Raw genomic sequence first — 17478 nt, 5'->3', positions numbered from 1 at the left:
GAAAAAGAAAGGAATAAGAACAGAAAAAGATGTAAAAGTTAGCCACAGATATCCTGATTATATACATAGAAAAATATGAGGAACTCTACAAATAATAAAAACTGAGAATTCAGTAAGATTACTGAATGTTAAAAGGCAATACACAAATTAATAATCTTACTAAAAATTTTAAGTTTTTAAAAATATTAGTTACATTTTAGAAACAAACCAAGGTATAAATCTTATAAAAGATACACACAACCTCTAAGGGGAAATTATAAATGTTACAGTTTAGGAACAGAAAAATCTCTAAATAAATAGATAGATATAATGTATCCAATGTTCACAGGAAAATTTAATATCACAAAGGTATTTATTCTATCTAAATCAATAAATTTATTGCAATTCCAATCAAGATCCAAACAAGATTTATAATTAAACTTAATTGACTGTAAAATTAATACAAAATCACAAAGTGGCCAAGAACAGTCAGGATAATTTTGAAGAGAGGAAGTCCTAGATATCAAGGCTTATTATAAAGTAATTAAGACAATGGATATAACTGCAGAGCCAGACAAATAGAACAATGAATCAAATCAGACCTCAAAAACAAACACAGATACGAGTAATAACTTGATATATAACAGTGGAGATATTACAAATGATGGACAAGAATGCTTATTTAATATAATATTCTATTATTTAATAATGATATTAATATAATAGAAAAACTAGTTACCCATGTAGGAAAAATACTGTCTCATATCAGATTTTAGGAATATAGTAAGAACAGACCTATGATGTCAGGATAGAGAATTTCTTGAAAAATATACTGATGATATATTTAAGACTATTTAAAAATCAAAATGGAGTAACTATGGTTCAGGCATCCAAAGGGAGCCAGACCATTATAGATGTGGTTTTAGACACATTCCTGCTTCACTGAGAATGTGAATTTTCTCTCAACTTTAACAAACTCAAGAACACAACCAACCACTTCAAAATAGTATCTGCTAGCTGCACCCTTGTAGTTTTCTAACAAAGAACAAACCTGACTGCATTCTGGATCGATTCCTTTAGCTCTAACCTTTGTGCTCTGTTGCCTTGCTTAGTCATGCTGCCTCTGTATCTTTGTAAAAAATGTTGCCTATAGCCTGAAATATACTTGGTAGCCTATTCTTAAGGCTCTACCTTCCAGGTTTAACCCTTAAATGTATAGCACTTTACTCACTGGGCTTTCCTGGTGGCTCAGCCGGTAAAGAATCTGCCTGCAGCCCAGGAGACCTGGGTTCAGTCCCCGTGTTGGGAAGACTCCCTGAAGAAGGGAATTGCTCCTCACTCCAGTATTCTTGCCTGGAGAATTCCACGGACAGAGGGATTAAATATTTAGTCCTTAAATGTATAACATTTTCATTTATATAGAGAAAAAATGTTGAGGAGCAGAAATAATATTTGTGTTGTTGAAGACTTACAGGAACCATGTGGACAATGGCAAGAACAAAGAATTTCTGCACCAAGAAGTCTGCAACAACCTCCACCTGTATAAAAGCAGCCTGAACTCTAACTCAGATAGGATGGTTCTCTGGGGAACCTAGTCCACCATCTTCTAGACCTGCTGGCTTTCTGAAAAAATTATCCCCTGCCCCAACAGCTTGTCTCTCCACTTATTGAGAAGCAAGAAGCAAGTACCAGCTTGGACTGGGTTAACAGGTTCAAAGTCCGTCCCCTTCACAGCTGTGGAATCATTTCAGACCCCAGCCTATCCCTGCTCAACAAGTACCCTTACTTCTTTCCAACTGCAGTTCTACTAACCTTGCAGGGCTTTTTGTCTTCCTAAGCCTCCCCCAATTTGTAGGCCAAAGGAACACAACTCAAGTGCTCCTTGAATCTGTATCTCCTGGGCTACAGTCCTAACAAACCCCAATCTTTATTCAGTCAGGTCCCTGTTTCTCTGAAATTTTGGTTAACAACACAAAAAGAAAGATGGAATTGAAAGGAGTACACCAGGTATTTCAATTAATTACATGTGTTCTATTCTTTTTTGTATACCTCAAAAAGGAGGCTGGGATTGCAAAAGCCCACCAAGTAGTCCAATTAATTATATAGCTTCTACTGTTTTTGTGTACCTCAAATACCCTATTTAAAAACAACGCCATTGAACAAAGTAGATTCAACTTTATAATACATCTGAAAATTGTTTCAAAATTAAATTTTGAATGGCTTCAGTATTATCTGTACTATGTTTCCTCACACTAAAGCTAAAATATGTATTAAACAGCAGGTCATCTAAGCTCTTAATGCCAATGGACACTTCAAACACACGCTGAAGAGACAATACTAATGGCAATCGATAAATGCACTCTCTCCTACATTACAACAGAGCCTGGGAAACATATTCTCAAGAAAAGATTAGAGCATTACTATTCATACTTAAGTACTCTGTGCAATTTTATTAGATCATTTCTTCCATGCTTACAAGTGATGACAGGAAGTCCAGAATTTAAATAATTTTTTTCAAAGTAATTCTGTCATCACTGGCACTCATTTAACGCCTGTTGATGATCACAGCTTGATAGATGACCTTGCAGCTTTTGTTCTCTCAACATACAGTGAAAGTGAAAAGACAAAAAAGGTATGAATATATGAAACTTCTCTTCCTATTCATTATTTTAACATTTTTAAGTTATCCAGCAAACCAAAATTTGATAAAGTTCAGTTCAGTTCAGTTCATTTGCTCAGTCGTGTCCGACTCTTTGCGACCCCATGAATTGCAGCACGCCAGGCCTCCCTGTCCATCTGTCCATCGAGTCGGTGATGCCATCCAGCCATCTCATCCTGTCATCCCCTTCTCCTCTTGCCCCCAATCCCTCCCAGCATCAGAGTCTTTTCCAATGAGTCAACTCTTCACATGAGGTGGCCGAAGTACTGGAGTTTCAGCTTTAGCATCATTCCTTCCAAAGAACACACAGGACTGATTTCCTTCAGAATGGACCGGTTGGATCTCCTTGCAGTCCAAGGGACTCTCAAGAGTCTTCTCCAACACCACAGTTCAAAAGCATCAATTCTTCAGCTCTCAGTCTTTACAGTCCAACTCTCACCTCCATACATGACCACTGGAAAAACCTTAGCCTTGACTAGACAGACCTTTGTTGGCAAAGTAATGTCTCTGCTTTTCAATATGCTATCTAGGTTAGTCATAACTTTCCTTCCAAGGAGAAAGCGTCTTTTAATTTCATGGCTGCAATCACCATCTGCCATGATTTTGGAGCCCAAAAAAATAAAGTCTGACACTGTTTCCACTCTTTCCCCATCTATTTCCCATGAAGTGATGGGACCAGATACCGTGATCTTAAAGTTCACCACCACCAAAACATAGAGTTGAAGGTGAAAATAAACATCAAATCTTAAACATCTTAAAAGTTAGAAAGATACACTTAATTCAACAGGCAGTTGAGATGATAAACCAGCTGGATAATGTTGCATGGACTTAATCTAGCATAGAGTCATATCAAAACTATAAATAAAGGATAAAATTACACAAGGAACTTACACACAAGCTCTGAGGAGCGAACAATCTGGACACTCATCACTGTTAGTCACTGATGAAGAAAACTACAAAAAACACAAATAAATAGAAAAATATCCTGTGTTCATGGGTTGGAAGAATTAGCATAATTAAAATGTCCATCCTATTCAGAGCCATCGATATATTCAATGCAATGCTATCAAGATTCCAATGGTATTCTTTATAGAAAAAAAGAAACAGAACCACCAAAGACTATGAATAACCAAAACAATCTTGAAACAGAACAAAGTTGAAGACATGACACATCTCAATTTTGAACTATATTACAAAGTTACAGAAATTAAAACAATACGGCACTGGTATGAAAACAAACCCAGAGAACAACAGAACAGAATCAAGAGTACAGAAATAAACCTACACTATATGATTGACTAATATTTAAAATGGGAGCCAACTATACTCAATGGGGAGAAATAGTCTCCTTAATAAAGAAGGAAAAACTGGATAATCACATGCAAATAAAAAAGAAAGAAAAGAAAAAACTGGACCCCACCTTATAGCACTCACAAAAATTAACTCAAAATGTATTAAAGACTTAAATGTAAGACATGAAACTCTAAAACTCCTAGAAGAAAACATAAAGGAAAAGCTTTTCCATGTTGGTTTTGGCAATGAGCTTTTTGAACATGACACCAAAAGCACAAGCTACAAAAACAAAAATAAATGTGAAGGATTTTATCAAATTAAATAGCTTCTTCACAGCAAAAAAAAAAAAAAAAATTAATCAACAAAATTAAATAGCAACTTGTGAAATAGAGAAAATATTTGCAAGCTACATATCTGATAAGAGGTTACTATCCAAAATACATAAAGAACTCATACAACTCAAAAGCAAAGAAATATTATCTGATTAAAATTGGAAAGAACTAAAAAAACATTTTTCAAAAAAAGTTAAACAAATGGCCAACAGGTACATGAAAAGAGACACAACATCACTAATTATTAGGGAAATGCAAATCAGAATCACAACGATATATCACCTCACACAGTTAGTGAAGTGAAGTCGCTCAGTCGTGTCCAACTCTTTGCAACCCCGTGGACTGTAGCCTACCAGGCTCTTCCGTCCATGGGATTCTCCAGGCAAGAATACTGGAGTGGTCACATAGTTAGAATGGTGTAAAAAAGAAGTATCTAGTGCTGGGGAGAATGTGAAAAAAAATGCACTCCTGGTGGAATGAAAATTGTTACAATCACTATGGAAAGTAGTATGGATGTTCCTCAAAAAATTAAAAATAGAAGTATATGATCCAACAATTCCACTTCTGGGTATTTATCCGAAGAAAGTAAAAACACTTGAAAAGATATCTTCATGCCCCTATTCAATGCAGCATTACTTACAATAGCCAATATAAAGAAACAAATATCTGTTGAGAAATAAATGGATAAAGAAACTGGTGTGGGTGTGGGTGTGGGGGGGTAGACGGGGTACAATGGAGTACTATTCAGCCATTAAAAAGGAAATCTAGCCACCTGTGGCAACACAGATGGGCCCTGAGAACACTATGCCAAGTGAAATAAATCAGGTAGAGAAAGACAAATGTGTATGCTATCACTGAAATGTGGAATCTAAAAATACCAAACTCATAGAAACAGCATTGACTGGTGGTTGCCAGGGGCTGAGGGGTGGAGAAATGATCAATAGGTACAAATTTACAGTTATAAAATGAATCAAATCTTAGGATGTAATGAACAGTATGGTAACACTAGTTAAAAAAAAATCATACTTGAAAGATTTGAAGAGAGTAAATCTTAACGTTCTCACCACAGGGGAAAAAATGATAATTATGTGAGGTGATGGATGTGTTAACTGACCTTATTGTGGCAATCATTTTAAAAAATATACATCTATCAAATCATCACATTGTGTACTTTAAGTTTACACAATATTAAATGTCAATTGTAACTCAGTAACACTGGGAAAAAATAAAAAAATGAATTGAGGTTTAACATCTTTTAAAGAGCTCTCAATTATAGCTGCTCTTTGTAAAAGGCACAGCAGAGTGTCAGAATATATGGGATATTCTACAAAATGAAAGGGCTCCAATTCCCCAGAAGGGGTGTATAGTGAACCAAGGTAGACAAAGACGAAACAAAAGCAACAGACGCAACACTCAGAGGAAATAAAAGGACAGACAGAGGAAGAAACATGGAAAGTAAACCAGTATGAACTGGCCAGAGGAGGAAACTCAGGAGAAGGAAGAAGTGTCCTGACACCCAAAGGAAACGAGAAACATAAGAGGCCAGCTATGCAGTGTGACACAGTGCAAGCAGGGGCTGACAGCTGGGCAGCCACCTGCAGCTAGAGGGGCACACATCTGCAACAAAACAATCCCCAAAGGAAAAGCTGTGAGCAGAAAGCGCCAGAGTCAACTATGCTTTGTGGAGGCCAGGCTCTGAATGGAACAAGACAGGGGCTGGGGCACAGCACACACTAGCTTCCCACGGAGGATATGGATCCTGGAGAGGAGCAGGCCTGGCCGGCTCAGAGGCACTGCACCCCAAGGGGACCCACGAGAGGAACGGGCTCGTGGGAGGCAGGGGGAGAAGGTTCCTCTGATGTTCAAAGGAGACGCCACCAGCACAAAGGTTACACCGTGATCAGGAGAGCCACAGAGATCCACAGGAGAAAGGTGTTTGTAATCACGTCTGTAATCTCTCATACTGCTAGCAGGGGCTTCCCAGGTGGCTCAGTGGGAAAGAATCTGCCTGTCAAGGCAGGAGACACAGGTTTGATCCCTGGGTCAGGAAGATCCCCTGGAGAAGGAAACGGCGACCCACTCCAGTATCCGTGCCTGGGAAATCCCATGGAGAGAGGAGCCTGGTGGGCTACAGTCCTTGGGGTTGCAAAAGTCAGACACGACTTAGTGACTAAACGACAACAATACCTGTGGCAGGCAAAATGGTCCCCCAGAGGTATCCATGCCCTAAACCCTGGCTTCTGCAAATATGTTAAATCACATGGCAAAAGGGGCTTTTTCATTGTACTTAAGGTTACAAACTTTAAATCAGTGGAAGTATTTTGGATTTTCTGGGTGAGCCCAATCTAATACACAAACCCTTAAAAGCAGAGAACTTTCTCCACATGAAGGCAAGAGATGCCACAGAAGGGGGATTCAGAGAAATTCTAAGCGTGAGATGGATTTGATGTGTCTGAGACGTGAGGACCCATGTGAAGGAGAGGAAAGGGGCCTCTCAAGGCTAAGGCAGCCCCAGATGACAGTCGGCGAGGAAACTGGGACCTTAGACCTGCAACACCTGGGCACTGCATTTTGTCAACAACATGAACTCGGAAGAAAGACTGTTCCCCAAAATCTCTGTAGAAGAGTCCACCCATCCAACACTGACTTAAGCTTTGTCACCCTAGAGAAACCAGCTGAGTCATCCTGGGCTTCAGCCTACAGAACTACAAGGCGCTGATACACTGGTGTGGTTTCAAGCCATCAAACCTGGGGCAATAAGCTACAAGCAGCAGTAAAACACCAACACGACACTCCATGACACCAGGGCCAGACTATAAACCCCTGGCCGGCAGAGTACCCTTGCTCTCCTCCCTTCACCTCCAAGCTCACCCTGCAGGAGACAGACTGGGTCTGAAGAGCAGGGGGAGGAGAAACACAGGGCGGGGAACGGAGCAGGGCCCCCCACAGCCCCACCGAGAGCGCGGCAGGCTCTGAGCGGAGAAGCCCTGAACGGGCAAGGGAGAGGCTTTCTCGGATAGAGGTTAACTTATTTAAATTAAACTAGGGTTGCGTTATCTTAAAAGCAAATGGATACCTCCTGGGCCTGTGGTGAAAGCTATCTGGCAGCAGGCAGGAATAAGTTGAAAGGGCTGGTTGAAAGAGGCACTGAGTGGAACAACGGGTCACTTCCAATCTGTACCTGCCATGTTCACCTTGGTCAAAAAGCCAGCTACACAGACCCACCGTGAGTTCAAGAGCAACCACTGAAATCTGACATCCAGAAATCAAAGTTGTGTATATAGCGATGCTCATACAACTATTTCATGTATCTAAGATCCACAGAGGAAGCAAAATGAGCTTTCAGATCAAAATTCTCCTTTCACTAGATGACAACAGGGGGGAAAAGCCTTTAAGTAGCAGAACTAAAAACTCATCATTACTTTTTAAAAATTCACTAAAACTGTTACCCAGAGACCAACTAAATCATTTTCTAAGTAAAAGTGAAATAAGTACGAATGTTGAAGGATGACACAGTACTTCGCACTAAGCAATCAAGTCAGCACACTGTCTCTCAAAGGACCATCGTGAGGAGGAAAAAGAGAGGAAAGGAAATGGAAAAACCTTTCTCTGTTTCGTTCTTTAAAACAAAGTTTTTACTTCAATGCAAAAAAAATCAGATATCTAAGTACCTCTGAGAACGTAAGTTTTTTAAACTGTACAATGCCAAGACAAAGAATCTAGACACTACTTTTAAATGAAATCTCATTTTAGCAAATGCCAAAAAACAAAAACGGGAGAGTATTCAACATTGCCTCCTCTGAAGGATTTTAATTAATAAAAATGGTACAGATAGGCAAAGCCAAAAATAAACCCCAACTTAAATCTAGCATTCTCCCCAGACCTAGAAATAGCTTTAAATGTGTCAGAGATGTGGCACTCTGCTTGACAAGCCTGAGAAACACCAGTTGAGTCCATATTTATAGGAGGAGAAAGGCCCTTCTCAGCTTCAGCTTGGAGAACTTTTCTCCAAGTTCTCCCTGCAATGTATTGTGATACGGTCAAGGTATCAGAAAGGAAAAGAAGAACCCAGTCCTTATTTCTTTTAAAGCCTTTAGTTGTGACAAACTCACCATTAGCAAACTGGCAGTCCTAAGAAAGCAATAATTCACTTTACTTCTGCTGAGTAAAGTGAGTTGACTGCAAAAGATCTTCTGCCAACAGGGAGACTTGTTTAAGATTTAAAAAGTGATCTGGTCCAGTTATTAAACATATAAACACTTCAAAGATGCCAATATCCATCTGCCTTGTTCATATAAATAAAACTAATACTCTTAGCTAGGAGAAGGGTAAGACTAACAGAAAAATACTTCTAAAGTCATCATATTCAGAACAGAAAACCATCGACTGTGTTCTGTACTTCCTATGTGGTTATACTTTAACAGCTGGTGGTATGCCTTCGCAAATGCCTATCACTGGCCTACTTGCTCTACTTACTCAGATGACACCAGCAACTATGACACAAGGGAGAAAACTGTCTTAATAGGTGAACCAAAACAGTACCATTCCAGAATATCACAGACAATTTAGGCAGTGGTTCAAACACACGATGCATGAAGAAGGGGGCAGTTTACTATTTTGAGTCCTCAAAGGCAGTGTTGAATAAATCTGCCTTATACAAGTCTCATAAACAGATGCAAAGGCTAGCAAAAAAAAAAAAAGGGTTATATTCTTTTTCTTCTAGACTGAAATTATATTAACTCATGGTTAATGAATCAAGGCAAATTGGAAGTGGTCAAACAAGAGATGGCAGGAGTGAATGTCGACATTCTAGGAATCCGCCAACTAAAATGGACTGGAATGGGTGAATTTAACTCAGATGACCATTATATCTACTACTGCAGGCAGGAATTCCTCAGAAGAAATGGAGTAGCCATCATGGTCAACAAAACAGTCTGAAATGCAGTACTTGGATGCAATCTCAAAAACGACAGAATGATCTCTGTTCGTTTCCAAGGCAAACCATTCAATATCACAGTAATCAAAGTCTATGCCCCAACCAGTAATGCTGAAGAAGGTGAAGTTGAACGGTTCTATGAAGACCTACAAGACCTTTTAGAACTAACATCCAAAAAGATGTCCTTTTCATTATAGGGGACTGGAATGCAAAAGTAGGAAGTCAAGAAACACCTGAAGTAACAGGCAAATTTGGCCTTGGAATACACAATGAAGCAGGGCAAAGGCTAATAGAGTTTTGCCAAGCAAATGCACTGGTCATAACAAACACCCTCTTCCAACAACACAAGAGAAGACTCTATACATGGACATCACCAGATGGTCAACACCGAAATCAGATTGATTATATTCTTTGCAGCCAAAGATGGAGAAGCTCTATACAGTCAGCAAAAATAAGACCAAGAGCTGACTGTGGCTCAGACCATGAACTCCTTATTGCCAAATTCAGACTTAAATTGAAGAAAGTAGGGAAAACCACTAGACCATTCAGGTATGACCTAAATCAAATCCCTTATGATTATACAGTGGAAGTGAGAAATAGATTTAAGGGCCTAGATCTGATAGATAGAGTGCCTGATGAGCTATGGAATGAGGTTCGTGACATTATACAGGAAACAGGGATCAAGACCATTCCCGTGGGAAAGAAATGCAAAAAAGCAAAATGGCTGTCTGGGGAGGCCTTACAAATAGCTGTGAAAAGAAGAGAAGTGAAAAGCAAAGGAGAAAAGGAAAGATATAAACATGTGAATGAAGAGTTCCAAAGAATAGCAAGAAGAGATAAGAAAGCCTTCTTCAGCAATCAATGCAAAGAAATAGAGGAAAACAACAGACTGGGAAAGACTAGAGATCTCTTCAAGAAAATCAGAGATACCAAAGGAACATTTCATGCAAAGATGGGCTCGATAAAGGACAGAAGTGGTATGGACCTAACAGAAGCAGAAGATATTAAGAAGAGATGGCAAGAATACACAGAAGAACTGTACAAAAAAGATCTTCATGACCCAGATAATCATGATGGTGTGATCACTGACCTAGAGCCAGACATCCTGGAATGTGAAGTCAAGTGGGCCTTAGAAAGCATCACTACGAACAAAGCTAGTGAAGGTGATAGAATTCCAGTTGAGCTATCCACATCCTGAAAGATGATGCTGTGAAAGTGCTGCACTCAGTATGCCAGCAAATTTGGAAAACTCAGCAGTGGCCACAGGACTGGAAAAGGTCAGTTTTCATTCCAATCCCAAAGAAAGGCAATGCCAAAGAATGCTCAAACTACCGCACAATTGCACTCATCCCACACGCTAGTAAAGTAATGCTCAAAATTCTCCAAGCCAGGCTTCAGCAATATGTGAACCATGAACTTCCTGATGTTCAAGCTGGTTTTAGAAGAGGCAGAGGAACCAGAGATCAAATTGCCAACATCTGCTGGATTATGGAAAAAGCAAGCGAGTTCCAGAAAAGCAGCTATTTCTGCTTTATTGACTATGTCAAAGCCTTTGACAGTGTGGATCACAATAAACTGTGGAAAATTCTGAAAGAGATGGGAATACCAGACCACCTGATCTGCCTCTTGAGAAATCTGTATGCAGGTCAGGAAGCAACAGTTAGAACTGGACACGGAACAACAGACTGGTTCCAAATAGGAAAAGGAGTACGTCAAGGCTTTATATTATCACCCTGTTTATTTAACTTATATGCAGAGTACATCATGAGAAACGCTGGACTGGAAGAAACACAAGCTGGAATCAAGATTGCTGGGAGAAATATCAATAACCTCAGATATGCAGATGACACCACCCTTATGGCAAAAAGTGAAGAGGAACTAAAAAGCCTCTTGATGAAAGTGAAAGTGGAGAGTGAAAAAGTTGGCTTAAAGCTCAACATTCAGAAAACGAAGATCATGGCATCCGGTCCCACCACTTCATGGGAAATAGATGGGGAAACAGTGGAAACAGTGTTAGACTTTATTTTTCTGGGCTCCAAAATCACTACAGATGGTGACTGCAGCCATGAAATTAAAAGACGCTTACTCCTTGGAAGGAAAGTTATGACCAACCTAGGAGGCATATTCAAAAGCAGAGACATTACTTTGCCAACAAAGGTTCGTCTAGTCAAGGCTATGGTTTTTCCTGTGGTCATGTATGGATGTGAAATTTGGACTGTGAAGAACGCTGAGCACCGAAGAATTGATGCTTTTGAACTGTCGTGTTGGAGAAGACTCTTGAGAGTCCCTTGGACTGCAAGGAGATCCAACCAGTCCATTCTAAAGGAGATCAGCCCTGGGATTTCTTTGGAAGGAAAGATGCTAAAGCTGAAACTCCAGTACTTTGGCCACCTCATGTGAAGAGCTGACTCATTGGAAAAGACTCTGATGCTGGGAGGGATTGGGGGCAAGAGGAGAAGGGGACGACAGAGGATGAGATGGCTGGATGGCATCACTGACTCGATGGACGGCATCACTGACTCGATGGACATGAGTCTGAGTGAACTCTGGGAGTTGGTGATGGACAGGGAGGCCTGGCGTGCTGCGATTCATGGGGTTGCAAAGAGTCGGACACGACTGAGCGACTGATCTGATCTGATCTGATCTGATCGAAGAGTTATGGAGAAGGCAATGGCACCCCACTCCAGTACTCTTGCCTGGAAAATCCCATGGACGGAGGAGCCTGGTAGGCTGCAGTCCATGGGGTCGCTAAGAGCCGGACACAACTGAGTGACTTCACTTTCCCTTTTCACTGTCATGCATTGGAGAAGGAAATGCCAACCCACTCCAGTGTTATTGCCTGGAGAATCCCAGGGACGGGGGAGCCTGGTGGGCTGCCGTCTATGGGGTCGCAGAGTCGGACATGAATCACTGAGGTGACTTAGCATAGAAGAGTTATAAATGTACACCCCAAAGCAAGTGAGTTCAAGTGTCTGCAGACTTAACTGTTGCAGGACTATGCAAACATGGTTATTGTGAGAACTAAGAGCTTAAACAAGGTCCAAAAATCAGCATACTTAACAACACACACAGCAAAGCACTATGACTGTCATTCTCAAATGCAACTGAGCCAGACATAGCACTTAGATAATCTATTCAAGATAAAAGTATATCTGATACTTTAGAGGGTTTATGTTTTATGTACTTCTGTGTAAAACAACTGGTATGACACTTTTCTTCAGATTCTTATTTTTGTAATCCTAAACCTCTCTATGCCTTGAGTGCTAGCTATCTCAATGATATCAGAAATCACCTATGGAACCTAAGTTTCATACACATTTAGTTCCATGAACATAAGCCAAAGCTAAGGCTTTTACATCAAAAATTTTATAATGAATCAAAATTCTTACCATCATCTTTTCAAAAAGCTCTAAGATTTCCTTCTCTGACAGTGGTTTTGGAATGTTTTCATTCATTTCTGAAGAGCAATCATTGTTTGAAAATGCAGTCCTCAGGTTGGAAAGTGGAGGCCTCTCTTTTTTGCTCCTGGAATTCTTATGCTGGCAAATCTATCCATCTATGAAGAAAGATAAAATAAAAAGCACACATGTAAGTAATCCCTTCTCAACAATACTTATTTAATTTCCAAAATGAAAAAACAGGGTCAGTTGTATCATCATTGTGATTTCATCAGGAGGCATTCAATTTAGCATGTAAATTTTAAGATTAAAAGAAATAATAAATATAAAAATAAGTGAAGAGTCTTCATAATTATCCTGTCTGAAGGCAGGAGAGAGAAAAAAACTCAAAAGATTCCTTCCAATCTTAAGATTATAGAATGAAGACTCTAATGATAAATGACCTTTGCTACAGAGTAACAAATTAAGCATTTTTACAAAGGTAATTTAGCTAATTTGGTGGTTTAGTCACTAAATCCTGTCTGACTCTTAACAACCCCATGGACTGTAGCCCGCCAGGCCCCCTCTATCCATGGGGTTCTCCAGGCAAGAACACTGGAGTGAGTTGCCATGCCCTACTCCAGGGATCCTCCCATCCCAGGAATTGAACCCTGATCTCCTGCACTGCAAGTAGACTCTTTACCAACTGAGCCACGAGGAAGCCCAGCTAATTTGGTGGCTGGCAATCACACTGGTACTCAGAGTTCACCCTCGAGCCCTCTCCTCCAGCGTCCTTTTCATAGCACATACTACACTAGGACTGGGAGGGGATGGGAAGATGTGATTTAGGCACTTTGAGAACTGAATTTTACTTATATCTCCATAGCTTGGCCTGAGAGACATCACATTTCTCTTTACTCAGATCAGTCTGTATTTGAACTTTATGAATAACTACAGAGTAGACTTGGAGAAGGAAATGGCAACCCACTCCAGTATTCTTGCCTGGAGAATCCCATGGACAGAGGAACCTGGTGGGCTCACAAGTCCACGGGGTTGCAAAAGTCAGATAAGACTTAGCGACTAAACCACCACCACCACCACCACCACAGAGTAGACTGAAGCCTCAAGAAATAAAACTGGATTTTTATTGCAATGAGATTTCTTCTACAATTGTATCAACAAATAGTCCACGGATATTTGAAAATGCATAGATTATTTTACAAAGCTAATTGTTCATTCATTGAAAATAGCGTGTACTTATCAAGTTCTATTCCTCACAGAGAATCCAGACACACACAGTGTTTCAAGTGGTAACCATCAAAAAGGGAAAGAAGGGTACTTAAAAAACACTATGATTCTGGAACTGTTCAGCATAACTGTGCACACATTAAGCTACTGTTTTCACCATATATATGTGTAGTACATAAACCTGTACTATTCACTGTGGTAGCCATTAATTACATGTGGTTATTCAAATATAAATTAAATTTTAAAACTCAGTTCCTTTGCTGCCCTAGTCACATACCAAGTGTTCAAGAACCACAAGAGACTAGTGGTGCCCATATTGGGCAAAACATAAAGTATACTTCTATCATGACAGAGGTTCTACTGACTAGAGCTACTAGGGCCCATTAAAGAAATATAACACTTAAATTCTCTATTTAAAAAGATAGTAAGTCACAGTATTGATTATTCACTTCACTAAAGAAATAGGATTTTTTGCAAATAATAATGTTCTGTGCTTGGTTGCCAAGCCATGCCCAACTCTTTGCGACCCCCATGGACTGCAGCAAGCCAGGCTCCTCTGTCCATGGAGATTCTCCAAGCAAGAATGTCCAAGTGGGTTGCCATGCCCTCCTCCCCCGGATCTTCCCAACCCAGGGATTGAACCCAGAGCTCACACACTGTAGGATTCTTTACCAGCTGAGCCACAAAGGAAGCCTTCAAATAATAATATGCAAAGATAATAAGACTTGTCTTTCAAAACAGGCCTTTAAATTCACTTTGAAGATAATCCTAAGGAAAAATACCATGTAATACATATACTCACACATGGCCCATCTAACACAAACTAAATGTTAAAGTACTAACAACACAACAGCTTCTGGCAGGATTACAGAGTAGTCCACAACACCACTGCTCTCATCCTAACAACCAAAAGAAGCCAGACACCCTACAGAATTCTTCTCGCTGTTGTTTTCAACCCATCAGGAAGCTGAGGACACAAGGAAACCGGTACTGACTAAATACTGGGAGGAAACAGACTGCTCTTATCCCTGACAGCAGCTGAAGAAGAAAAATAAATTCAGTACAGGTAAAGAAAAACCAGCCAAGTTTTTTAACGAACTACTGACAGCCACATGAGCGCTGGCATGACTTCCAGGCCCTGGGTCATGAAGTCCCAGCCATGGAGCGAGTCTGCACCCTCCGATCAACTCTTTCCCTCAATCTTCACACACTGCATGGGGTAGATGCCTGTGGCCAGGGTTAGAGAAGGAAAGCCGAATATGGGGATGCTCCGAGGCAGGAGAGGCCTCTCCCAGTGCAAAGCAGCTGCCTGCCAAAGCCTCTGGACCAGCCAGGAGACCTGAGAGAAACCCAGACCTTCAGAGCACACACGCCAGCTGCTATCTGAAGGCTGGGGGCAGGATACCAAGTCTCTGAAGAAAGAGAGTCAGCAATGGAACTGAAAACAAAAAAAGAACACTACAGAAATCCTAAAAATGGGCATCAAGACTTTAAAGCAGAAAGAGATATTCCATGGTTTCCAAAGCCAAAGTTCAAGTGTTAATGCCAAAAAGCAAATTGCCAGAATCTCATTAGCAGTCAGATCCCAAGTCCACAAAGCATTTGAGGCCACAGACAAGCTGAATAAAACTCTAGCAGCAGGAAGACCAAACCCAGCTCAACTAGCAATCACAGAGACACAGCCCCCATTTCAAGAGTCTGAAAGAAGGGCATGCCCTCCCTTGGAAGCAAATATTATTTAACTTCTACTGTAATTAAATAAAATGTCCACCATACAATCAAATGTTGCAAGACACAAAGGAGCAAGAAATGTGGCTCATGGTCAAAAGAAGTGACCGAGAGATGGCCTAGACGGCAGAATTACTAGACAGACTATTTAAAAGAAGATTCATAAAAATAATGCTAAAGGGTATAATGAAACTACGACCATCATTTGGGGACTTTCAGTAGCAAATCATGGACACTATTTTTTTAATCTATTAGAATGAAAAGTGTATCAGAAACGAAGAATTCATTAGATGGGCTTAAAAAGAACCTGAACACTGCTGAGGAAAGAACTGGTGAACCTAAACACAGATCAATAGAAAGTACTCAAACTGAAACAAACAAACAAACAAACTAGAATAACCAATATTCATGATACACTATGAAATGTTGTGACACAAGTGTGGCTAGGGTCCCCAGCAGAAGAGAAAAGAGTATTATAAATACAGATATAGACATATGCGTCTATCAATTCACAGATCCAAGAAGCTCAGCAATCCCCAGAAAAAATACAAAACAAGCAAACAAAACACCCATACGTAGGAACCTCACAGTCAAACTACTGAAAATTAAAAATAAAGAGCAAACCATAAAAAGAAGACATTAAATACCGAACAAAAATGATACAAATTTCTCACCAGAAACAATGCCAGCAAAAGACAACCGAATGGCATCCTTGAGAAACTGAAAGAAAAATACCTTCATCCTAGAATTCAATGTCTAGTAAAACTACTTTTCATAAACAGAAGCAAAATAAAGACATTTCCAGACAAGCAAAAGCTGAGAGAATCTGTCTACAGCAGACCTCCACTACAAAAAGTGTCAAAAGAGGTTTTTCATGCAGAATTGATGGAAACGGAATACCAAATACACAAAAAGAAATAAAGAGCAAGTCAGTGATACAAAAATAAATGAGCTATGTGAATGTAAATAACTAACAATCAGGTGGAGGAGACAAGCACATAAACAGGTAATTACATGGCTATGTAGAAAATGTAATAGGAAGTATATACAATGTAGCAAAAGAAAAAGGGCAGCTAAGTCACCAACATAAAACCTCCCTGCTGTGAAACAGCTCAGAAATATGAAATTATTTCACATGAATATATGTCCACAAGTTATCTCTATGGACATCAGTACTTCAATTCTTGATACTTGTTTTAAAACACTAGGGACATTGAACAGTTAAGAAACGGGGTTGGTTCCTCAGTCTTTTGAATCACTACTTCATTGCCATTGAGTCTATACATGTAACATCAACCCTTGAGTGTAGAAACTATACTGACTCCTCTTCACACCACACACACAAAGTGCATTAATAACTTATAAGGAAGCGAAATTAAGCAAAACACTATTAATGCAACATCAATATTATAAACGTAAACATGTCAATAAATGGGAGGAGTAAGCTTAAGCAATTCACAAGCTAATTTATGAATACTTAGCTTCCAACAGTGGTAGAAGAAATCAAAATTTTAGTTTTCACCAAAAATCAAAATGCTTTAAAATAAAAATCTCTAAAAGTCATAAAAATAACAATAATTATTAGTTGAGCCCCTTCTATATCTACACACTGTACTAAGAGACTGAAATGAACCATCAAATTCAATGCATTTGTTTAATTCTTCAATGAGGAAACTACTTGTTTAAATAACAACAAACAAGCTCCAACACACTTTTATACATAAAAATGTCATGCTATTTAGACTACAGTGACAGACTTTATTTTCTTGTGCTCCAAAATCACTGTGGACAGTGACTGCAGCCATGAAACGAAAAGACACTTGCTCCTTGGAAGAAAAGCTATTACAAACCTAGACAGTATATTAAAAAGCAGAGACGTCACTTTGTCAAGAAAGGTCCATAGAGACAAAACTATGGTTTTTGCAG

At 39.7% G+C, this 17478-nt stretch overlaps 1 protein-coding gene across 1 annotated transcript in view; it reads right to left on the bottom strand.

Annotated features, from left to right (window-relative positions):
- DIAPH3 (diaphanous related formin 3) overlaps window positions 1-17478 on the bottom strand; it is a 561965-nt gene that overhangs the window by 497021 nt on the left and 47466 nt on the right. Inside the window, 2 exon segments of the mRNA XM_070380219.1 lie at window positions 12589-12722; window positions 12725-12755. Coding sequence (XP_070236320.1) covers window positions 12589-12722; window positions 12725-12755 — 165 coding nt within the window.

Source organism: Bos mutus, chromosome 12, assembly GCF_027580195.1.
Source record: "Bos mutus isolate GX-2022 chromosome 12, NWIPB_WYAK_1.1, whole genome shotgun sequence".
In the NCBI taxonomy this organism is placed as follows: Eukaryota; Metazoa; Chordata; class Mammalia; order Artiodactyla; family Bovidae; genus Bos; species Bos mutus.
The sequence above is the reverse complement of the archived record's forward strand: the minus strand, read 5'-3'. Positions and strand labels throughout refer to the sequence as shown.